Raw genomic sequence first — 25,381 nt, 5'->3', positions numbered from 1 at the left:
AGCATAACCACAAAGAAAGCAAGTGTTACGAAATCAAACTTGAAGGGAGGTTTATGTAATTATCCCGTTAGCTTTTTTGCAGCAATGACTTTACAGATAAACTAGTTTAATTTGAGTGACTTTATTGATGCGAAACAAACATAAGTGACTTTAATTAGCAGAAAAATTGGATGACCATTCTAAGTTGTTCACTCGTATTTCATATAATATATATCTCGCATGAAGTAGGAATCGAAACATATATATGTTGACCGAGGTTCCTTTGTGGAATTGCTTTTTTTGAATATATCTCAAGAATTTTATTCATTAAATTACCCTCTTTAATTAGTTGGAGAGAAAAGTACTTGTGAAGGATCTAATTTCCTATAGCAGCTGTAATTGCATTCATATTGGATCTTAAAATTGTTAAGTGGTACTACTTCAAACTTATTAAGTCTAAATCTTTATCTTGTCGTATTAGAAAATGAAGACGAATAAAATGAGAGGAATTTTCTATGTATCCATTGAAAAGAAGAGCTCTTATATATACAAGTGTATTATGCTATAAAATAAATATAAAATCTATACAAATTTGTCTAACTCCTATTGTCTATGCACAGAACACTATGTAACTAAATATTATTTCTCCATACTTCTTCCATACAATGTTTCATGCTTGTAGAATAACTAAGAGATTCTTTTCGTTCCATGTATATCCTTTGTATACAGTTGTCTCTGATCTGAAATATGATCTGGGTAGTGTGTCTTACATCTATTTTGGGTCAAATGATAAATTATTGAGAAGGATGCAATTGACTTGGGCCTGGTCCAATTCGTTTGATATACTTGGGCTCCTTTGTTGAAGTTATGACCCTTTTTCCCTTTTCTTCTTCTTCACAGTTTCTCTGCAAATGATCTGGATCAATTTCATTTTTATTCTTAACATCCCCCCTCAAGTTGGAAGGGGACGAAGAAACACCCAACTTGCTAAAGATGAGATGGTGATTTAGGCCAGAAAGTGATTTTGTAAAGAGATCGGCCAGCTGGTCCTTTGAAGGAACAAAAGTCAAAGCAATGAGACCGGAAAGGTATTGTTGCCGGACGAAATGGCAGTCAAGTTCCACGTGCTTCGTCCTCTCATGAAACACGGGATTTCGAGCTATATGTATAGATGCTTGACTGTCGGAATGAATTGGTATGGGAAGTTTAGGTGGAACTGAGAGATCGCTCAGTAGTCTAGTAAGCCAAGTCAACTCAGTCACAAGTCGGCGCATCGAGCGGTACTCCGATTCAGCAGATGACAAAGAAATGGAGTCTTGTTTCTTGGATTTCCAGGAAATGGGAGATCTACCTAGACTGATGAAGAACTTACTCACCGATTTTCGAGATTCGCGACATGAAGCCCAATCAGCATCGCAAAAGGCTTGAAGATGAAATGAAGGATGAGATGACATGAAGATACCTTGACCTAGGTCATTTCACAAGTAGCTGAGGACTCTTAAAGCTGCATAAAAATGATCCACACATGGTGTTTGCATATATTGACTAAGGGTAAGAACTGCAAATGATAAATCTGGTCGAGTGTGAGTGAGGTAGTTAAGTTTTCCTACTATATGTCTATAAACAGTAGGATCTGATAGCAAATTCCCTGATTTTGCAGATAATTTAGATGAAGGATCCAGGGGACAAGAAACATGAGGCATATGTGACACATCAAACTCACTCAACAGATCCAAGGTATATTTCCTTTGGCAAACTATAACACCTTGTGTTTCTCTGATGATTTCCATGCCTAGAAAATAGTGTAAAGGGCCAAGGTCCTTGATTTGAAATTCTGAATGTAGAAATCCTTTGAGGCTGTTGATTTCCATTGAGTGATTTCCTGTGATGAGAATATCATCCACATAAATTCCTACTATAGTAGTATATTCCCCTGTTGACTTATAAAATAGGGAATAGTCATTAAGTGATGAAATGAAACCTTTAAATTTGAGAGCCCCTGCTAGCCTAGCATACCATTGCCTTGAGGCCTGCTTTAAACCATATAAGGACCTTTTCAGTTTGCAAACAAGATCAGTAGAAGTAGGAATTAAACCAGGGGGAAATTTCATATACACCTCTTCTTGCAAATCCCCATGCAAGAATGCATTGTTAACATCAAATTGTGAAATTTCCCATCCCTTTTTTACTGCAATAGCAATGAGACACCTGATTGTGGTCATCTTGACTACTGGGGAAAACGTCTCATTATAGTCAATACCCTCCTTTTGAATATCCCCTCTAATAACAACTCTTGCCTTCAACCTTTCAATAGGGCCAAGGTAAAGCTTTCCTTCCTTGGGGTAGATTGACCAATTCCCAAGTTTGATTATCCTGTAATGCCTTAAGTTCGACTTCCATTGCCTTTTTCCAACCAGGATGTGTAGAAGCTTCATAATAACTATTAGGTTCTTTGATATTGGAGATAGAATGAAGAAAATGTTGATTTGGGACTGATAAAGCAGTAATAGATATGGTGGGAACAGGAATGGGTTGAGACATACAGTCCTGGTATCACTTGAGAGGATGCTCTGATACCAAAAAGAGACACAGTGAAAGTTGGATTTTATTATTAGAAAGTAGAGGAAAGAAATGAAGAGCTACCGAATTTTTAAGAGTTGAATAAACAGACATTAAAAATTTATAAACTTCCCCAAACATTAAAATGTATCCAACAATCTGCACATGAGCATCTAAAAGCATCCGCACAAAACGACAGAATTAATAATTTAATGAATTGTTTTTTAATAATGTTGGAATTGTAAATCCAGATCTAGCTATTTTTAATTTTTTAACTTTTATTGATCTAGCTATCTGATTCTTCTTTCAACTATACTTCTTCGGCCAACTATTTTTATAGGTCTAGATGTAGATTGACAGTTCATTGGTAATATTAAAATACAATTCACTGACTTCTCAAATTTTTTTATCATCTTAGTCTTCTTAATCAATTGTGAAAATTATTTGCATGCCTCTTGTCTTGAATAAATGGAAAACCCAACCCATCCTCTCCGATAGCCCACTTCACCGTCGCCACTGCCGCCGCTGCCTCTTCTACCGTCGCTGCTCCACTTCAAAATCTCTTTAAACAAATCTCCGACGAAAATGACACCATTTTTTTAATTATTAAAATAGATTTTGAAGCGGCAGCGGTGGGGGCGACGGTAGTGGCGGCGGTGAAGTGGGCTATCGGAGAGGATGGGTTGGATTTTTCAGATTTTTTTAAAATTATTTAAATATATTTTAAAATTATTTTTTCTTAATTTTTTTTTTGTTGTTGACATTTTTTTTTTTTTGAAACAGCTCACATGGCATGACTTATTTTTATTGGTCTATTTTTTCATATCACAGCAAATGAGTTGCACTCGTGTGCTCAGCTGGCACGAGGTGTTCAAATGGCACAGTTTATCTTATATTCGAGAGTTCAGATAGTCAACGTTTTAGTTGGGAAGTCTAAATAGAAAATCTGGACAAGTTCAGAGGTCCATCTATCACTTTGACCTTTATAATATCATCATAAAATGTGTTATAAATTTTATAGAAAAGGCTTAAATATATCATCAAATTATAAAAAATGACTCATTTATGCTACTCGTCAATAATTTGACTCATTTATGTCATCGCAGTTATCAAAATGACTCATTTATGAGGTCGTCATTACCAAAAAGGCTCATTCATGTCATTTTTCATTGACGCCGATTTTACAATATCAGATAAAACACGTGACCTTTAATTAGAGGTTCACATCGTTTAATTAAACCAATCTAATTTTAAATTCCAAATTCCATTTGTTTGTCTTAGTTGGAAACAAAAAAAATAGTATTCTTTTAATCCGTTATAGTATGTGATATTGTTTTTTCGCTCTAGTATTATTTAACTCATGTTGGTACTTCTATTCCGTTTTTAGTTACTACTTTAAAAGAAGTCCTTTTGATCTTTTTATAACATTAAACCCAAGACAGTGATTTGGTGTCATTATTCCTCTTCTCCTCTTTAATTCCAGGATTTTGAGCTTCCTGTTGGATCATTAACAAAGCAAGCAGAGGATATTCTCAGAATTTTCCTCAAGTAAAAGGGTTAGTCAACTCATTCATGCTCTTAATTAGTCTCTAATACTTTTTTTATTTTTTGTTACTCTGTTCTGTATTGAAGTAGAACTGTGGAGTTGGGAAAAGAAATTCTAAAAAGTATACCAAACACTCCATTGATTTAGAATTATGCAATTGGGAAAATTCTCAGAAAAGTAAAATAAAAAGAAATGGTGGGTTGAATGAAATCTCACTTGGATCTTTTTTAGTTCTTTCTAGGAAGATGGAAAAAATCCCTCTCACTAAATCATTAGTCTACCCATTTATTTTATAGGAATATGAAAAAATCAAACTTGACTCACCAGGAAAAAAAATACCATGTGATTTTAAAAAAATAAGTTTACTGATTTTTTTAGATTAAATTCTGTCAGCGAAAAGGTATATTTGCATCATGCAACAACAGGAATATATGCACTATTTTTTTAACAAAAGGTATATCTGCTCTAAAACACAAAGTTGGTGATATATTTGCACCTTTTCCGTTTAAGAAATACAAAAAATTGTCCGCAGACGAGTAAGTATCAATGTCTAGACTTTTAAGAAATACTAAGGAAAGATTTGGTTTTGTTAGAAAGAAAAGAAAGAAGAATTTCAAAGTTACAAGGAGGAACAGTAAATCCAAAAACAATGACTTTTTATGTCTGGTTATACCTGCAAACATGTTTTTTGCTATGACTTTTATGCTTCTTTCTTTAGTTTCTTTGTGTTCTTCCTTCTTCAAGAGAAAGTGACAAAAATAGTTTCTTATCTTTGGTAGTAGGTTCAAAATAGTGCTTGAGTATCACTTTCAACAATTTTGGTTCTTTTAAGTTTATCAAAAGTCAGCACTTTTGAGTTTGAAGTACAAATTTTATAATTTATATTTTTTTGTCTATTTCAAGAGTTTAGTGCAATTTTTTGAGCCACAACTTCTATTATTTTTTATCTATTTTTATTGTCTAGTTTTCGTCTATCTTTGTTTTGTCTATGCCAAAAAGAGACATAGTGAAAGTTGGATTTGATTATTACTCCTAGAAAGTAGAGAAATGAAGAGCTTATAACCAGATATTAAAATGTACTAAAACCTCCCAAGATAATTTTTTAGACTTCCAACAATTTGCACATGTGAATACATATTCCAACAATCTCCACATGAGCATCTACAAGCATTCACACAAAGCAACAGAATTAATAATTTGATTAAGAAGACTAGGTGTGGTAGAGACTGATTTTAATAATCTTGGAATTATAAATCTAGATCTAGCTATTTGCTATTTCTTTCAGCTACTTCTTTCAGCCAATTACTTGAACTACTTTGAAAAAATCTTTTCGATCCTATAGCTTACTCTCTTCGCCACTGTTCAACATTATTTCTCAAACAAAGAGTTCTATTACTACTTCAAACAGTGAAAAGGTAAGATCATGTTGCAAGTCTCTTGCTGTTCTTTTTCTCTATTCGTTTGAGCCGAGGGTCTATCGGAAACAACCTCTCTAACCCCTCAAAGGTAGAGGTAAGGCATGCGTACATCCTACCCTCTACACCGAATTTGTGGGATTACACTGGGTATGTTGGGTATGTTGTTGCTTTTATTTTTCTCTATCTTCTAGTGGAAATCTACCAGGGATTTCATTTTTCATCATTACTCAAGGATATAACAAAAAATATTTTCCTTTTGATTTTGTTGACTATTTAAGCATAATAACATGATGGGTGTGGGTAGAGGAAATGATAAAAAACATCCCTTGTGTTTGGGGGAGGTATGAAATTATCTCTTAAATATAGTTCTGACTAATTTTAATCTTTTATATTTTTTAAAAGTGAGCACTTTCGGACTTCTTCAAATCTAACAAACTCTGACCGTTAGATCTAAGTGGAAATATAGAAAAAAAAAAGATTTAACAAAAAACACCAACAATAGACCAAAAAATAGTAGAGACCGCAAAAACTACACCTCCAAGTTTGAGTTCCTGTCAAATCTTTCTTTTCTCACAGTTACCGTTGAATTTAACAGCCATAGTTTGTAAAACATTTAATGAAGATCAAAACAACTTACTTTTAGCAAACTTAAAAGATTAAAACTGCTCAAAGTATATTTAAGGGACTATTTTTATTGTTTTCAATAAAATGATACTAATAAGTCATAGAAACAAGTAAGACTAAGCATATATACAGCCAGTTAAGAGTCTTAAAACTAGAAACATATATAGAGTCAGACAACATAATATTACAACCGATCTAGGTCCCTTGATCACTCACAAATAGAAGCATCAAATATAGCTATGTCTTGAAAGTAATGGTAAATGGGCAAATTTTTGGGAATAGAATTATGTGGTGATAGAAGGGTTTCTCAATAAGGGCCCTATGCGGCTAGAATCCACATTTTTCGGGCTCAAAATGGTAGTAGTAGAGTTCTATTAGTGAGTGATGACATATATAACCCAAAATGGTAACGGTTGTGGTATTTTTGAGCCCAACTATTAACGAATGACATGAATGCGCCTTTTCTGATAGTTCGATGGTATATTTGAGCTTTTTCCCTAATAAGAATGTCATTATTATCTGTATGTATGGGATAATAATGAAAATAATTTCAAACAAAATTTAACAGAGGAAATAATATAAAGTGAGCAAAGTATTGTTCCCATGAGAAATCTTTATTAACTTTCTTTTCATTTTCCTTTTAGACTTTTGGCAGCATGCACTAAGTTACGTATCCTTCAATTTATCTATATTGATAATAATTTTTTTTTTATGAAATTAGTATATTTTAATCAGTTATAGCACGTGATAAGTTTTTTCGCACTAATATTATTTAGTTTACCAAATTAGACTCACTACGTATTGTTAAATACTTCTCCCGTTTCAATTTGTTTGGCTTAGTTTGAAAGAAAATAAATAAGGCTTTTGAATTTAGTGATCTTAAACTAAAGATGTGTGTAATGCATCAAAATATCTTTTAAATCTTGTGGTCTTAAATATACCAATATAGAATGTTGGGGGTAGAGAGTTACTACTAAATATAGAAAGTGACATGTTATTTTAATAAGACTAAAAAAGAAAAGTAAGACAACAAATTGAAATGGGGTGAGTAATAATATATTGTTATTACACAGAATTTGAAACTCATATTGGAGTACTTCTATTCCTTTTTTAATTACTACTTGGCATATATTTAATTACTAAACCAAACAATGATTTGGTACTCTGTTTTAATTCCAGAATTTGAGCTTCCTGTTGGATCAATAACAAAGCAAGCACAGGGTATTCTCAGAATTTTCATCAAGTAAAAGGGTTAGTCAACTCATTCTCTTAATTAGTCTCTAATAGTTTGTTTAATTTTTGGTACTCTGATCTATTAAGGGTATCTAACAAAGGGCAAATATACTCTTCAACTTTGTGATTTAAAGCAGATATAACACTCATTAAAAAAATTTGTAAATATACTCCTGTCATTACACAAATAGTGCAAATATACCGCTGTTGTTACTCAAATGGTGGAAAATTACCCTTTTCGCTAGCAGATTTTAAAAAAAGAAAAAATTAGCTTATTTTTTTAACTAAAAAAGTACGTGACTTTAAAATATAAGTCTACCAATTTTTTTCTTAGTAGATCTCCAATATTACTCCACTTTCATTTCCCCAATGTAATTTTTTATTCTAATAAAAATCAGATTAGGGGGTTTGATAGACACATTTGAAGACAAGTTTAGAGGTTCAATAGGAACAACACTTAGTTGAGGTACCAAAATGAAAAAAAAAAGACAAATTTAGGGGGCCGCATATGCATTAAGCCTTTTTTAAAGCCAGGTGATATTTTTTTAATTAAAAAATAAGCTAAATGATTTCTTAAAAAATCTATCAGCTAAAGGGTATATTTGCACCATTTATGCAATGACAGAAGTATATATGCACCACTTTTTTAATGGGTGGTCTATCTGCTCTAAATCGCAAAGTTAGAGAGTATATTCGCACCTTTTCCCTTTAAGAAATACAAAAAAAAAATGGTCTGAAGACGAGTAAGTAACAATGTCAAGACTTTTAAGAGCTAGATCTCTTACTTACTAAGGGAAGATTTGGTTTTGTTAGAAAGAAAGATAGAAGAATTTCAAAGCTATAAGGTGGAATAGTAAATCCAAAAAACAGACTTTTTATGTGTGGTTATATCTGCAAAAATGTTTCTTGCTATGACTTTTTATGCTTCTTTCTTCAGTTTCTTTGTGTTCATCCTTCTTCGAGGAAATGACAAAAATAGTTTCTTATCTTTGCTAGTAGGTTCAAAATACTGCTTGAGTATCACTTTGAACAATTTTGGTTCTTTAAGTTTGTCAAAGGTGAGCACTTTTGAGTTTTGATCTTCGTCAGATATTTAACAAACTCTGATTGTTAAATTTAATCAACTGTGAAAATGGAAAAAAAAAAATAGCGTGGACTCACATTTGGAAGTACAGATTTTGAGTTGATATTATTTTTGGTCTATTTCAATGAGGCACAATTTCTGTTTTTTTTTTTTTTTTTTTGTGTATGGTATATATTTTTATGTTGCAATTTCTGGAATTTTAACGGGAAAATTCTGGTGTTGTGGGTTATCTTTATTTTTCCTCATAATTGCAGTTAAATTTAATAATCAGAGTTTGATAAATATTTAACGGAGATAAAAAAATGTTCACTTTTGACAAACTTAATAAACCAAAACTGCTTAATTAATATTTAAGGGATCATTTTGAACCTACTAACAAAGATAAGAAACCATATTTGTCATTTTCTCTCCCTTCTTCCTCTTCTTTCACCTGATGAAGTTATTATCTACTATTTATACAGCAGATCCTGAGCATTTGAAAGGAAGAGAAGAAGGAAAAATTACTTCAGCATTGAAAAATTACAGTCATGGAAAGAGGACAAGAAAATAAAGGAGCAAGAGAAAAAGGGGAAGCGAACAACTTAGAGGTATTATTATTTTGCGATTAAGTGTAAACAGTACCCGCTAAACAATCGTGAACTCATATTAAATACCTGAGTGAATAACTTAAATGGTCATCCAACTATACAAAATTCCCTACTATAGTCTTTTATGTTTGCTTTGTATCAACAAAAGTTGGTTTCTCTCAAATTTGATTTCATTACACTTCTTTTGTGGTTATGCTTACCTCTCTTATTTTAATTTTTATAATAACTTCTTAACCTTATACAAAAATATGATTTAACTAATTTGTTTTTTATGATATAATTCTTTTGTTCAATTAATTTTGTAAACATCCGTTTTTTCAAGAAAAAGAACATTTCCATTTTCATTGTTATTCATGTGACATACATGTATCCACATTTTTTTTATTCTTTATATATTCTTAGATTTAAAAAATTATTTAACAATGTGTTTCTTTTAATTTCTAAGTTTAGAGGCAAGGAAGGATTTAAGCTATAAATACAAAGTCAATGTAAAGTCAACATAAAAGTAATCCCCGATCAAACTAATCAAAATCCGAAACAAATTATAGTAGAATTTCCCCTTGACAGAATGATAATTCAAGCAACTAATTTTGTAGAATTTTCACCTAACTGTCTAAACCCAAATTAGATTCAAGTTGAACCAATTAATAAATTAAATTACAGAACTAAGTAAAGAATCGATTAAATTAAATGACTAAATAATTGATAGGAGCTGAGTAGGACCAAGACAGAGTACTTAGAGTGTAAGTTTAGTGAAGCACCTCAGGAGGCTGGCTTGGAAGTGAGGCTTGGTACCCAAGCCATCCAGAAGAAAAGTAGTTTCAAGTATCTTGGGTCTATTATGCAAGGCAGCGGGGAGATTGACGATGATGTCACACATCGTATTGGGGCAGGGTGGATGAAATGGAGGCTTGCTTCCGGAGTGTTATGTGACAAGAAGGTGCCACCACAACTTAAGGGCAAGTTCTACAAAGTGGTGGTTAGACCGACTATGTTGTATGGGGCGGAGTGTTGACCAGTTAAGATTTCTCACGTTCAAAAGATGAAAGTTGCTGAGATGAGAATGTTGAGATGGATGTGTGGCCACACCAAGAGTGATAGGATCAGGAATGAGGATATTCGGGACAAGGTGGGAGTGGCCTCGGTGGAAGACAAGATGCGAGAAACGAGATTGAGATGATTTGGGCATGTGAAGAGAAGAGACACGGATGCCCCAGTGCGGAGGTGTGAGAGGTTGGCCATGGATGGTTTCAGACGAGGTAGGGGTAGGCCAAAGAAGTATTGGGGAGAGGTAATTAGGCACGACATGGCGCAGTTACAGCTTACCGAGGACATGACCTTAGATAGGAGGGTTTGGAGGACCCACATTAGGGTAGAAGGCTAGTAGATAGTCTCATTATCCTGTTTTATTAGTAGTCGCATTATCGTAGTATAATTTCTTGTGCTCTGATTTATGCTATTATCTGTTATTTCCTGTGCTTTGATTATTCTATGTTATCTGCGTCGCTTGCGTTACTTCATTTCCATATCGCTTTGAATCTCTTAGCCTTATCTGACCTCTTTTTATGTTTTTTATTGAGCCGAGAGTCTTTCGGAAACAGCCGTCCTACCTTGGTAGGAGTAAGGTCTGCGTACACTCTACCCTCCCCAGACCCCACGTGGTGGGATTTCACTGGGTTGTTGTTGTTGTTGTTGTTGACTAAATAATTGATAGGAGTTCCTATTGGTGGAAGGTAATACTGGGGGTAATTTCACCTATGATCATTGAACGATACTTATGTATTAGTAAAATTATAAAACTATTTTTTGTCTCACGAACTTCACTAAATTTTACGTGTTGTATCAGTATAAATTTAACTGTTGTATCATTAAAACCACTGAACTATGTGTTAATTACCCAGAAAGTATAATTCACCGGAAAGTCAAATTTTCGACATTGGAAATAACATGTCAGCAAGTATTTTAATTTATTTTTTTTAAAATCCAACTGCAACGAAAATGCATTCCTTGAGTATCTCGTGAGGGACTATCATTCCATCCAAAACATTTAGTTGATGCTAACTTCTAATGGGAAATTATTCAAGGAAATTTTTAAGCATCAAACTGTCCCAAAACCCCACAAGATGCCTAGAGCAATCGTACAAACCAATGTAAAAAATTTCCTTCCAGATGTGCAAACATATTTAATTAAGATTTGAAATTCAATAAAAGACTTCAATTTTATAAAACATTGATTTGGTAGATTGGGCGGGTCGGGTTAGCTGGGGCAAAAATCACAACTTTGCTGACAGTGGGGTATTTTAGTTTGGATATATAGTATAATAGAGTTAAATGTAGATAATTTTTTAAAGTAGAGGGGTGGTCATTTCCTTTAACTAAATCTACGTGGCTTTTGTTTAAACCAAAAAAAAAAAATCAGAAAACTAATTTTAAAATCGACTATTTCACTTCCGTTAGTCGGAAAGGGCATATTCGAACCATTTGTGTAATGACAGGGTTATAAATAAGCCACTTTTCTAACGGAGGGTATAATTGCACGTTTTCCCCTTGTTTAATTTATGTTATTTGAATTTTTTTTTAAGAAGATAAAGTTATATAACAAGTATTCGATAATTTTAGATGAAGTAATAGGTCACATAGATAACATCAATTTTCATAAGATATTCTTATAGGACAGCTCTTCAAATTCACACAAAATAAAATAAAAAATAATCACACAAAAATCATGTTAAATAGAAAAGGAAAAAAAAAACTTATTATATGCATGTGTGGCATGATAGATTTGTAGGAAACCTTCTTAAGTTTTTTCCTTAGTTAGCACCTAATGTATTGTATTTATACATTGCTTACCTACTTGATGTCAAGCATATCGAAGAGGAGGACATACAGTACCAAGCAAGGCCACAATTAAACATATTTGGAGCGAGGGAAATCAGTTTCTCAAACGCTAAGAACACATACATAGAGATTTAACTATCTTTCTTAAAAATTCTTTCTTTGTTGATGGAATAAGTTATGACTGCATGACGAACATTTAGCTCATATCCGGTAGCATATTTAGAAGAAAGCCCTCTACGACTATCTTTTACAGCTAATGTTAGTTGCCTATGTAGAATAAAATATTTGATATAACATTTGGTCTTTTGGCAGGTGTCATTTTCTGATCTTCACAAGGACATTGTCAGTGTTCTGGATTTCATGGAGAGGTTAAAGCCTGAGGAAAATCAAAAAGGTCTTGACGTGGATCGAGTTGAAAAGTTGAAATTGGAGCTGGCATTTATTTGTACATATCTCCAGCTTTCTTATTCTGATTTGGAACAGTTTAAAGATATTATGACTGCCAAAAGACAAGAGGTTGAGAATCTTCTTCAATCAATTTTGGATGATGTTGACAACAACGTTGGGCGTAAATACAACATGCATCATGTTATTTCTAGCCTCATCAACAATATGGATGACTGTATCAGCTCATTTCATTATTCTAAATCAAGTGCCGCCATGACCGAGGATCAGTTGAACTTCCTCCTCCTGAATCTCCATCATCTATTGAAGTATCGTGCTGAACATATTTATCCATTAGTGACTGAAAATGAGATTCTTCAGAATGTATGTCGCAACATAAGGGATTTTCATGGGTTGATAGTGACTAGTTGTGTTGAGCACGAGATTGTTGAATATGTCTTGCCTCAGATACAACATATGGCTGAGAGAACAGGTCACTTCCTTTGGAATGATCAAATTGATGGAAATTCTCATCTCTTCAAGCTAGCTGATCTATTTTTGAAGATTATTCCAATTGAACTGGAGGTGATGCACATATGTCTTACAAATTTGAAAGCTTCAACGTCAACGGAAGTTGAACATTTCGTTGAGCAGCTCCTGGAAACCTCTCCGGACATTCTTAGGGAATATCTAATTCATCTACAAGAGCACATGTTAACTGCTTTTACACCTAGCACTTCAGGGGCTCGAAACATTCATATCATGATTGAGTTCCTATTAATTATTCTTACTGATGTGCCCAAGGACTTTATTCATCATGAAAAATTATTTGATCTTTTGAAACGTGTTGGAGCACTTACCAAGATGGTTTCAACTGTTGTTCGCGACTTAGAAGAGAAATCAAGGAATAAAGACAGTACCGATGAGACAAACCGTGCAACTCTAGACTTGCTAAAAGATATTGAACCCTTGAAGGGAGATCTCAGGCATGTTTACTTGAAAGACCCAGACTCATCTCAACATTGCTTCCCCATGAGTGATGGACCGCTCTTTATTCATCTGCTACTCATACACTTAAATGATTTGCTAGATTCCAATGCTTATTCAGTTGCTTTGATAAAGGAAGAAATTGGACTTGTGAAAGAACACCTAGAATTCGTAAGATCTTTCTTCGTGAATGCTGAGCAAGATTTATATGAAGATCTCTGGGAACGTGTTCTAGATGTGGCATATGAGGCCAAAGATGTCATTGATTCAATTATTGCTAGAGATAATGGTCTCTTACATCTTATTTTCTCACTTCCCATTGTCATAGAGAAGAATAAGCTTATCAAAGAAGAGGTCTCCAATTTACATGAGAACATTCCCAAGTCTAGGAGCCTTATTGCTGCAAACTCTACCAACAAGCCAGTTGAAAGCAAGTCATTGGCAGCTGGTAAAATAATTATAGGTTTTGAGGAGGAGACAAACTGGATACTTAGGAAGCTTACAAGGGGACCGACAGATCTAGATGTAATTTCAATCACTGGTATGCCGGGTTCGGGTAAAACTACTTTGGCATACAAAGTATACAATGATAAATCAGTTTCTAGTCATTTCGACATTCGCGCATGGTGCACGGTCGACCAAGAATATGATGAGAAGAAGTTGTTGGAGAAACGTTTTAATCAAGTTACTGGCTCGGATGAGATTTCTGATGTTGCTGATAAGCTTCGGAAACATCTGTTTGGAAAGAGGTACCTTATAGTCTTAGATGACTTGTGGGATACTACAGCATGGGATGCATTAACAAGACCTTTTCCTGATGTTAAAAAAGGAAGTAGAATTATTTTGACGACTCGAGAAAAGGAAGTGGCCTTGCATGGAAAGCATAACAGTGAACCTCTTAACCTTCGATTGCTAAGACTAGAAGAAAGCTGGGAGTTATTGGAGAAAAGGGTATTTGGAAAAGAGAGTTGCCCTGATGAACTATTGGATGTTGGAAAAAAAATAGCCCAAGATTGTAAAGGGCTTCCTTTGGTGGTGGATCTGATTGCGGGAGTCATAGAAAGGAAGGAAAAGAAAAAAGTTGTGTGGGTTGAAGTTCAAAATAATTTGAGTTCCCTTATTTTCAACAATGAAGTGGAAGTGAAGAAGGTTATAGAATTAAGTTATAACCATTTAGCAGATCCCCTTAAGCCGTGCTTGCTTTACCTTGCAAGTTGGCGGAAGGACACAAAACTTCAAGTGCTTCTGCTGAAAACGTTATGGCGTGCCGAAGGACTTGCGGAACAGACAGAGATGAAGAGTGTGGAAGAAGTGATGGAGGTTTATTTGAATAATTTAATTTCCAGTAGCTTGGTAATTTTTTTCAATGAGATAGGTAAAAACCTGATTTTCCAACTTCATGATCTTGTGCATGACTTTTGTTTGATAAAAGCAAAAGAGGAAAAGTTGTTTGAACGGATAAGTTCAAGTACTCCATCTTCTTCTTCAGATTTGTTGCCACGTCAAATGGTCATTAATTATGATATGGAGCTGTTTGGGCTTAACAATTTTATCTTGGTCGGTTCAAAAAAGAAAAGGCATTCTGGTAAACACCTCTATTCATTGAAGATATCTGGAGACGAGCTGGACGACCGTCTTTCTGATATATGTCACCTAAGACACTTGAGGCTTCTTAGAGTGTTGATCCTGCATCCCTCTTTTATCAAGGTGAATGATTCTTTGCTGAATGAAATATGCATGTTGGTTCATTTGAGGTACTTAAGAATTCGGACAGAAGTTAAATCTCTGCCTGCATCTTTTTCAAACCTCTGTAATCTGGAAACTCTGGTTGTGGAAAATGAAGGACCACCCTTGGTACTACTACCGACAATTTGGAATCTTGTAAAGTTGCAAGTGCTGAGCATAAGATCTAGTTCATTCTTTGATTTGGATGCAGATGAACCAATACTGATAGCAGAGGACTCAAAGTTGGAGAACTTGAGATTTTTAGGCTCTCTCAAGCTTTCCTATTCAAAAGAAACAGAGGATACTTTCAAAAGATTTCCCAATCTTCAAGAGCTTGAATTTTATCTCAAGGAATCATGGGATTGTTCAACAGAGCGATATTGGTTCCCAAAATTGGATTTTCTAACTGAACTAGAATACCTCCTTGTAGAATTTGAAAGTTCAAACACAAATGACAGTGGGCCCTCTGTAGCAACAAATGGGTCGTGGGATTTTGACTTCCCTTCCTATTTGAAAGAATTGCGGTTGATAGGGTTTCCTTTGACTTCTGATTCACTATCAACAATAGCGAGACTGCCCAACCTTGAAGAGTTGTACCTTGAGAACACAATCTTCCAGGGGGAAGAATGGAACATGGGGGAGGAAGACACCTTTGAGAATCTCAAATATTTGTATTTGTACGAAGTGACTCTTGCTAAGTGGGAGGTTGGAGAGGAATCCTTTCCTGTGCTTGAGAAATTACATCTGTGGGGATGTGATAAGCTTGAGGAGATTCCGTCTAGTTTTGGGGATATTTATTCATTGAAAATTATCAAACTTGTAAACAACCCTCAACTTGAAGAGTCCGCTCTGGAGATTAAGCAATATGCTGAAGATATGAGGGGAGGGGACGAGCTTCAGATCCTTGACTGGAATGATATCCCGTTATTTAAATAGATTTTAAACATGTGAGTATAGACAAACTTATTACCTACTTCATTTCACTTTATGTGGTGGAATTTTACAGGGCACCGAGTTTCAAAAATGAAGGAATAGTGTTGGAACTTCTAGTTTTAACCATACCATGTCATTTATGTGGCTATAAAAGAAAATGAGAAATTTTAAATTAAGTTATTTTCAATTATGGAAAGGCGTCGGTCTTTTTTGTACATACTAAAAGAAAAAGAGTCCACATTAAATAGAGTAACTTTTTTATTTCTTTTTCCAATTATTTGACCAGTTTAATTTTTCTTTGCAGATGGCATGCAATGAACGAGTGCAGGACAGTAGCAGCTTTAGAGGCTAAAGATAAGTCCTCACAATACCGGACTTTTGTTCAATTTCTGTCCTTTTTCTTCATTTTGTGTGTCTGTAGTTAAAAACAAGTACTCATATGTTATGTAACAGACAAATTGAGCAGATTGATTGATGCTTTTGCTTTTCTTACAGTATGTACAGTAGCAGTATTTTGTTACTTCATTTTTGCTATTGCTATGTTGTTTTCAATCTGTCCTTCTCTGTCTTTAGTTATTTTCCTTTTGCATACACGCCAATAATAAATATGCATTTGGCCATGAAAATCAAATATTTTTCACTTATTTTTTTGGAATTTGGAAGCTGGAGTTGAAGATGGAATTGTGATTTGTTATAGTTTTGCAAAGAATATTTTGTTTGAATGAATTAAAAGTGAAAAAAGTAAAAAAAGCGTTTTAAGTAATTTTCAAATTGTATTTGGAATTTTCATAGCCAAACGTTAATTTACAAATAAAGTGGAAAAAATCTGGAAAAAGGTGAAAAATTCAACACACACCACCTACAACTTTCATCTCCTCTTTCAATCTCTAGATCTTAGACACAAACTCGTCTAACTTCCACTTAAAAAGCGCTACCACATTAGATGTTGTAGACCGCTTATAAGCTGACAATGAAAGCGAATTTAGAAATTGAAGTTTATAAGATTACATAACAACCTCAAGTTAATATCAGTAATAATTGAATTTACAATCAAATATTTATATTAGTCGACATCTTAATACATATACAGAGTTGGGACAAAGCGACAGAATTTACGTGAATCCATAGATTGTACGGACCTCCCTCTCTGTATAAGTTGGTCTGAAGTCCCAACTTTAATCACAAACGCTAGCTCGTGAAGTGAAAGATTGTAAATTGATTATTAAGCTGCCCATGGCTCCCGCTCCTATTTTTGATGTAGGTTTCTCAGGCATCCGTAACCAACTTGGGTTGAAGTCTCCACCCCATTACAGAGCCGATTGGCCATGAATAAAGTCTGAAATATTTGGTGATTATTTCAAATAAATGTTTGTTTATCAAACCAACTCATAATTTCAACTTCAAACTTGAAATGTAGAATTTGAAATTGGAAGAAATAAATTTTAGAAGTATTTCAATATTTTTCAAATTTTCACTCACAAAACTTAAACTCTATAGTATATCAAGGCCATTTTATAGATAGAGAACAAAGAATATTAGAACACCGAAACACCTTCTTAACAAGAGCCTACAACTAGCAGATACTAAAAGTTTAACAAATGGAATTCCATTTGCATCATGTAGCAAAGTCATGAAATGCACTCGATAATGTTCTCAATTTAATGGTTTGGTTCACATTATTCTTCAAATTACAACTAAAATAACCACATGACCGCAATTCCAGATAGCAAAGTCATGAAATGCACTTGAGAATGTTCTCACTTTAATGGTTTGGTTCACACTAATCTTCAAATTACAACTGAAGTACAACCATACATGACCACAAGTCCAGAGGTACGTGGACAGCACCATTTCACCAGAAGAACAAGTCACTAGAGAAAGTTAAACAGATGCATAATGATACAAAATGTCTACACATAGCATACACAATTGAACATCTACACTAGTCTTTACTGATACAGCACAACACAGAGTTTAAACTCTTTAATCGTAACTAATAGCTGTGAAGTCGCTCGACAAAGGGTAAAATTGATAGCACATGAGCTTCAATCCCACCATAACCAGCACTGCAACTACACAAGGCTCAAGCGAGTAAATTAATGTCGTCCAAATTTACTCCTCAAAGTGAGAAAGTGTGTACACGATCGCCAACAATATAGTTAACCCAACTATGAGTCGGGGTCGAATCCTAGCCAGTTTATCATTTTCTTCAATCTTTTGACTTGTTTTTCACTTGGTTTCTTCCAATGATCTTCTCAACTATATAACACCTGAAATATACTATAAAATCACATTAAGTGCACTATTTTTATCACCATTATTCACAAAAGTCTAAGTAGAAAGAGATACCAACTTATCATAAATGCGGGAGAAAGATTAACATAGAACTAATACCTGAAGTCTTCCTAAGCAGAAGCCACCGAGCAATTCCCGTTGCTATATCTAGTCAAAGCTTCATCTTCATCGATTATCCAAACAAAACCGGGAGTGTCGAACCTCCGGCCCGACACTGTCCTGTATATGTAAAGTTTCTCAACGGGGCAACTTTCCGGTCTCGTATCCGGATGACCCCTCTCATCTATGACTTCAACATTAAGTTCTGGCAACTTTCGACCTAGCAGCTTACATGCTTCAAAACTTACTGAACAATTAGACATCCAAAGGGATCGCATTGTCTCCAGCTTTGCAGCATTAGCCAACAGAGCCTCGTCGCCAAAAGGGCAATCTCTAATTTCCAACTTACGGAGGCTTTCACAACCAGAGAGCACGTAGTGGAGACCCAGATCGCTATCCCCGGCAAAAGCTAAGGAAAGCATCTCTAACTTCTTAGCATGGGCCCCGATGTACTCGAACACACAATCCGTAAGGAGACCGGAAACGGAAAGTCGTCGCAATTCCTTGCAGTGTTGAACAATGGCACCGAAACCGGAATCAAGCGGTTCTAGGTTAAGTAATCACGAGTTCGAGGTTCGATAATACACAAACAAAATCGGATCATATTAGGACGGTTCCTTGCGATAGTAACCAAGGCGGCATTAGTCATTTGGCGACAATAGTATAAAACTGACTGAAGTTTAGGGCAGCCGGCTGAGATAGCTACAAGACCTTGCTCAGTCAAGGATACATTCGGTCCCGGAGCAAATGGATCAGAAGGAAAAACCCTAAGTTCTTGAAGTTCTTTACAAGAGTTGGCAATCTCTTCAAGACCGCTATCTTCAACGTAATCTAGCACCTGCAGTACATACATTCCAAGTGACTTAAAAAACTTATGGAAGCATCTAAATCAGAGAGATTAACATGCCAATAGTCAAGAATTAAATAACTGGAAAAACTTGTCCAGATAACTACGCAACACTAAGCTTCAATGTTAAGTTATTCTCCATATGGCTGACCAGCAAATTATTCAGAGAATTGACTTGACTTTAATCGTTTAGCTATGTTATTTCTGTATAGACAGAAGTTTATCTGCGCTGTTTGTTTGAGTTTTTAGCCAAAATTGGCCCTTATCTATGGGAGTATGGTCTATTTTGGTCATTCAAGTATAACCTTGAGCATCTTTAGTCCCTTAAGTTTGTTAAAGTGGAGCACCATTGATCTAACTAACATAATGGATTTAAAAACTAATGGTGACTGTCAAAAAAACCAAAGCGAAGATGACTTTCAAACCAACCGAAAAACCAACCAACTCAGTCCAAATTTTTTTAAAATAAAACTGACTGAGCTCGGTCACTTTTTTTGATTTTTTTTTTTTTTGCGCCAAAGCTAGAAAATAAGAAACCGAGGACAATTTTGGCTTAAAATCCTGTTTATGTATCCCTGGCAAGTTATCAGAATCAGCATAACAATGAGTAAGTTACGATTATTTTTTTTTCTCTCGGAGACTTTTGCTTTCACAACTAGACAACAGCTCAGAAGGTATATTAGGATGATAACCATGACCATTTTTTTATCTATTTCATCACCAATACAGTTAATATATAGAGTTAAACTATCGAAAACACGCAAACCTTACCCATAACCGCTGCAAATTCTGGCAGTCGCTGATGAGCTTGCCAAGTTCAGGTATTTGAATGGTAGCATAGCTTAAATTCAAAGAGGTTAGTCGGGAGTGGACTGGATATATAGTTGGAAAGTAGGCTGGCACGGCTTCCCAAAACCAACTCAAGCCTTTGAGTTGATTGCAGGCCGAAAAAGCTTGAGATACGTTTACAAAAACTTCGGAAACATCAGCTTGTATGTCAGCAGAGTAGGACCCGGTACCCAATTCAACCAACTGGGAAGCATGGCGAAGTAGCTTGGGTAGTTTCTCGATGGACACAGCACGATTGAGCCGAAGAGTTTTTAGATGAGGCGAGCGAACAACTAGACGTTCCAAAGCTGAAAAGCTGACTTCAGAAGCCAAACAAGCAATGTTAAGTGACACGAGCGATGTGCAGCTATCAGGAAAATGACTAATCCAATGGTCACTCAAGTCTTCCACTTCACTTTCTCCCAAGTCAAGTTCCCTCAGATTCCTGCAGCAAATTGTGTGTTACATAAGATTACAAATCTGAAGAAGGTTAAATTTTAAGCATGGTTTGGATGTCAAAGGGGGGTTGAGGGTTGGTAACCAGGCTATGATAAGTTAAGTGATTTTGTTACTTTAGGAGGGAAGAGTAGCTCCATCATTCAATTATTGACATGTCTATAGAACTCCCTCGAATCCAAAGGTGTGGCCTAGCGGTCAACGAAGTGGATTGAAAATCATGAGGTTCAAATCCTAGTGAAGACAAAAACAAGTACAGTTACACCCAAATGCAAAGATTACAACTGTTTTCACCAATGAGGACTAAACTACTCAGGAAAGGGTAATCTACAAAGGAAAATATAGCTAAGAATACTAGTCAAACCTGCAAAGATTACAACTTTTCACCAGTAAGCACTAAGGTACTCAGAAAAGGGTAATCTTTAAAGAAAAGTACAGCTAAAAATGCTAATCAAACCTGCAGTTAGCAGCAATAGCAGCAAGTCCATCAGTAGTAAAACCTTCACAAGACTGTAAAACCAAGACTTTAAAATTCTTAAAAGCCTTAGCAATCAACTCCAATGACTCATCACAAACAACCATTCTCTTAAGCCTAATTTCCTCAAGCCATGGATAAGCTTAAAACCCCACAAGTATTTCCTCAAAAAAGTTAACCCCAGATGCAAAGATTTGAACATTTTTTCACCAGTATGAACTAAAGTACTCAAGCAACAAGAAACCCACTGGGTGCAAACAATTTCTGAGGGCCATCGGACTGGGTAAAACCCTGAATTACCCATGGTGCACTTGCGGGAAACTCCTTGCCGAGGGCCTGTGCACCCCCGGGATTAGTCGGGCTCAAAGACCCTCGGACACCCGGTGCTTAATAAAAAAAAAAAAGTACTCAAACAACAATGCTCTACTAAGACTACCATTTCTTCAACCCCTTAATTACAAAACAAATACAATTAACCCCAGATGCAAAGATTAAAACTTTCCTCAACCCCATAATTACAAACAAGTACAGTTAATCCCAGCTGCCAAGATTAAAACTTTCCTCAACCCCTCAACTTACAAACAAGTACAGTTACACCCAGATGCAAAGATTACAACTTTTTTCACCATTAAGGACTAAAGTATTCAGAAATTGGTAATCTACAAAGGAAAATATAGCTAAGAATACTAGTCAAACCTGCAAAGATTACACCTTTTTTCACTAGTAAGGACTAAAGTACTCCGAAAAGGGTAATCTTTAAAGAAAATACAGCTAAAAATACAAGTCCAACCTGCAGTTAGCAGCAATAGCAGCAAGTCCATCAGTAGTAAAACCTTCACAAGACTGTAAAACCAAGACTTTAAAATTCTTAAAAGCCTTAGCAACCAACTCCAATGACTCATCACAAACAACCATTCTTTTAAGTCTAATTTCTTCAAGAATGGATATGTTTTAGCCATAGCAACAACCCATGGATAAAAAATGCACCCCAACCTTCAAGAATCCTATAATCTTTATAAGGACTAATATACTCGAAAAACAATGCTCCACAAAACCAACTATTTCCTCAAAATAGGTGCCCCCAGATGCAAAGATTTACAACTTTCTTTCACCAGTAAGGACAAAATTACTCAGATCACAGTGACTCAACAAAACCCACTATTTCCTCAACCCCTCCACTTACAAACAAGTACAGTTACACCCAAATGCAAAGATTACAACTGTTTTCACCAATGAGGACTAAACTACTCAGGAAAGGATAATCTACAAAGGAAGATATAGCTAAAAATACTAGTCAAACCTGCAATGATTACAACGTTTTTCACCAGTAAGGACTAAAGTACTCAGAAAAGGGTAATCTCTACAGAAGAGTACAGCTAAAAATGCAAGTCAAACCTGCAGTTAGCAGCAATGGCAACAAGTCCATCAGTAGTAAAACCTTCACAAGACTGTAAAGCCAAAACCTTCAAATTCTTAAAAGCCTTAGCAACCAACTCCAATGACTCATCACAAACAACCATTCTCTTAAGCCTAATTTCCTCAAGCCATGGATAAGCTTAAAACCCCACTAGTATTTCCTCAAACAGTTAACCTCAGGGCAAAGATTTGAACTTTTTCCACCAGTAAGAACTAAAGTGCTCAGACAACAATGCTCTACTAAAACTACCATTTCTTCAACCCCTTAATTACAAAACAAATACAGTTAACCCCAGATGCAAAGAATAAAACTTTCCTCAACCCCATAGTTACAAACAAGTACAGTTAAGAGTTAACCCCAGCTGCCAAGATTAAAACTTTCCTTAACCCTAAATTACAAACAAGTGCATTTAACTCCAGATGCAAAGATAAAGACTTTTTTCACCAATGAGGACTAAAGTACTTACTACTCAGACAACAATGCTCTATAAAACCTAACATTTCCTTAATTTACAAAAACTTAAAATAATAACAAGACAAGTGGGAAGAGGAAAGAAGAAACTTTTACCTTCACAGTTTTGTCGGCATACATGACCCACCGTCCATGATCCTGACTATAGGCAAAATAGTGATAATGCTGTCCATAATAGCAAACCTGAGCAAATATCAAGCAATAAATTATCCACTTTTTTTAGAATGCAAATTATTGAATATTAGAATGTGACGGGTTCCAATAGTGCGAAATGCATAGTGAATTCATATAGCCGATCCCATCTCTCTTGATTGAAGAATAGTTGTTACGCTGTTTTTTTTTCTAATGGTGATACCCCTCCCCCCACCCCACCCCACCAGCTTGTGTGCACCTCGACTATTCCACAAAGTATCTATTACCTCCCGCTAGCACAGGTACCACAACACTCTATCCACCAAGAGTTAGACAAATTAGATGAAACTAATATATTTTTGTCCCTATTGAGATTTAAATTCTGATCTTCCATGGTTTTCACCCATTCCATTGACCGCAGAAGATCTTTTAGTGCAAAAAAAAACATCAAGATAAGAAATTGGACATCCTTTTGTTTCTTTTTTTCCTTTTGGGGGTTGGGGGGGGGGGGGGGGGTGGAATTGAGTAGTTATGATAAATAACACAGGCCACAAAAGAAAAATATGGAAAAGTGGATGGCAAGTACAACTAGATTATTAAAGTTTCGCAATATCAATCCAGCTCAAAAGCGGAAACACCAAACTAACATTATTGAAATTGCAAAACGGAAATTAAAAGAAATTTGGTATAATGGGGATGTCATCATTTAAACCAAAACCAATCAAGACTGTACCAAGCTTATCATATATGGCCCAAGGATATCACCAAAATTGTGTAATCAAAACCCTCAATTACAAAACAATTACAGTTAACCCCAGCTGCCAAGATTAAAACTTTCCTCAACCCCTTAATTACAAACAAGTACATTTACACCCCGATGCAAAGATTACAACTTTCTTTCGCCATTAAGGACTAAATCACTGAGAAAAGGCTAAAAATACTAGTCAAACCTGCAAAGATTACAACTTTTTTCACCAGTATGAAGAATCATGCCCCAATAAATTGAGGTGATTACATTTTCCAGAGTATTAGCCAACAAAATGTATAGCGTTTGTATATTAAGTATAAATATACATATTGTATACACGAAATATATATATATATATATATATATATATACACAATCAGTGTATTTGTTTTGTAAGTTGATTTTGAAAGGAAAAATAGTGTTTGCTGAAAGATGGCTGCTTACAACAATAATGTAATGTTAGTGAAGTAAATAAAATCTCTCACAAGAAATTTAAAATCAGGAAAGCCGTGAAAAGGATTCCTTGAAATGGAAAAGGAATCCTTTGAAGAAGATCTGAATCATGGAAAACAATGGATTCTTTTTTTTCCCTTTGGATATTTTTTTTTTTTATCAGAAAGAGGAAAGAGGGCACAAGAGGAGAGAAGGGGGAATGAGATAAATGAACAGATACTTTTAGATAATGTGTAAAACTAAACACTTTTTATGGATTTTACCATTTTGGCCTTGTATGATTGAGTTAAAAGACTGCTCTACCCTTGGTCTCCCCCACTCACTCTTCTATATAGTAGACTAGATGCACGGCCATATGCAACAATATAGACGAATGGGAGAACTATTGAAGTAATAATATCTTCTAATTTCAATGCAAGTCATTTTCATCCATCTAAATCATATTTCTGCTTCAAATACTTGTGACAGAGAACCATTAAGGATGAAAAGATTTGAATATTTTTCCCTGCAAGGGGATAACCTGCAACATATAAATTAGAAGGTTCAAAACCAATACTGGAGACCACTGGTATAAAACATTCTTGACTGGTGAAGTATAGAAGACAAAGTTAAAGATTCCAATTTGTAACATAGAGTGGACTGAAGAAAAAAAAATGAACACATGTAGCAGTCAAATAATACTTTGCTTCCACTTCACTTCCCAAGACATCCACAAATGATACCTGCTTATGGACTCGGAATCCTTCAATGACTAAAATCAAAAGGCAAGTGTGCTCTAGGGGAAAGGGAAGGAAAAAAAAAAAGATCTTTTAAACTCGCTATTTTTGAAACAAAGAGTTGCCTTCTGTATGATGTTAAAAGTATATATGAAGATAAACTATATGGTTAAGGAATATATTTGTAAGTGGGCATTTTATCTGGTTCATAGTGAACATAGAAAAATATTACTGGGGTAATATCAAGAGTTAGGAGATAGAAGCTTGCACATATATATGCTGCGTATATGGAGTAAGTTAGATCATGTAAAGTGTCTGCAATCCCACAGGCTATGATGCACATAATAATACTTGCAAAGGTGCTAATATAATCAGTTATAAAGAAGATTGTGACAGATGGAAATGACCAAAGATTGATGAGGCACAGAAAAAAACTTAGTGAACAGATTCTAAGAAAGCAATATAGTTATTTTCTCTTTTCAATTTATGTGACATTTTTCGTTTTTTGATAGTCAATTTAACTAATCTTTGAACCGAAATTGGATTA

General features: G+C 35.0%; 1 protein-coding gene and 1 pseudogene across 3 annotated transcripts in view; one reads left to right on the top strand and one right to left on the bottom strand.

The window, feature by feature from the left end:
* LOC132605617 (putative late blight resistance protein homolog R1A-3) overlaps window positions 1–16,455 on the top strand; it is a 63,521-nt gene extending 47,066 nt beyond the window's left edge. The window contains exons 3-5 of one of the 3 annotated variants that reach the window (XM_060318782.1): window positions 8,905–9,030; window positions 12,181–15,911; window positions 16,202–16,455. In XM_060318782.1, coding sequence (XP_060174765.1) covers window positions 8,971–9,030; window positions 12,181–15,900 — 3,780 coding nt within the window. In that variant the 5' untranslated portion in view covers window positions 8,905–8,970 and the 3' untranslated portion in view covers window positions 15,901–15,911; window positions 16,202–16,455. The remainder of the gene's footprint in view (window positions 1–8,904; window positions 9,031–12,180; window positions 15,912–16,201) is intronic. The other 2 variants (XM_060318781.1, XM_060318776.1) reach the window with 2 other exon arrangements.
* A 1,182-nt stretch (window positions 16,456–17,637) lies between these two features.
* On the bottom strand, window positions 17,638–23,858 carry LOC132605621 (protein TRANSPORT INHIBITOR RESPONSE 1-like; annotated as a pseudogene).
* Window positions 23,859–25,381: the final 1,523 nt, after the last annotated feature.

Source organism: Lycium barbarum, chromosome 8, assembly GCF_019175385.1.
Source record: "Lycium barbarum isolate Lr01 chromosome 8, ASM1917538v2, whole genome shotgun sequence".
In the NCBI taxonomy this organism is placed as follows: domain Eukaryota; kingdom Viridiplantae; phylum Streptophyta; class Magnoliopsida; order Solanales; family Solanaceae; genus Lycium; species Lycium barbarum.
Note: the sequence above shows the minus strand (reverse complement) of the source record. Positions and strands in the feature narration are given on the sequence as shown.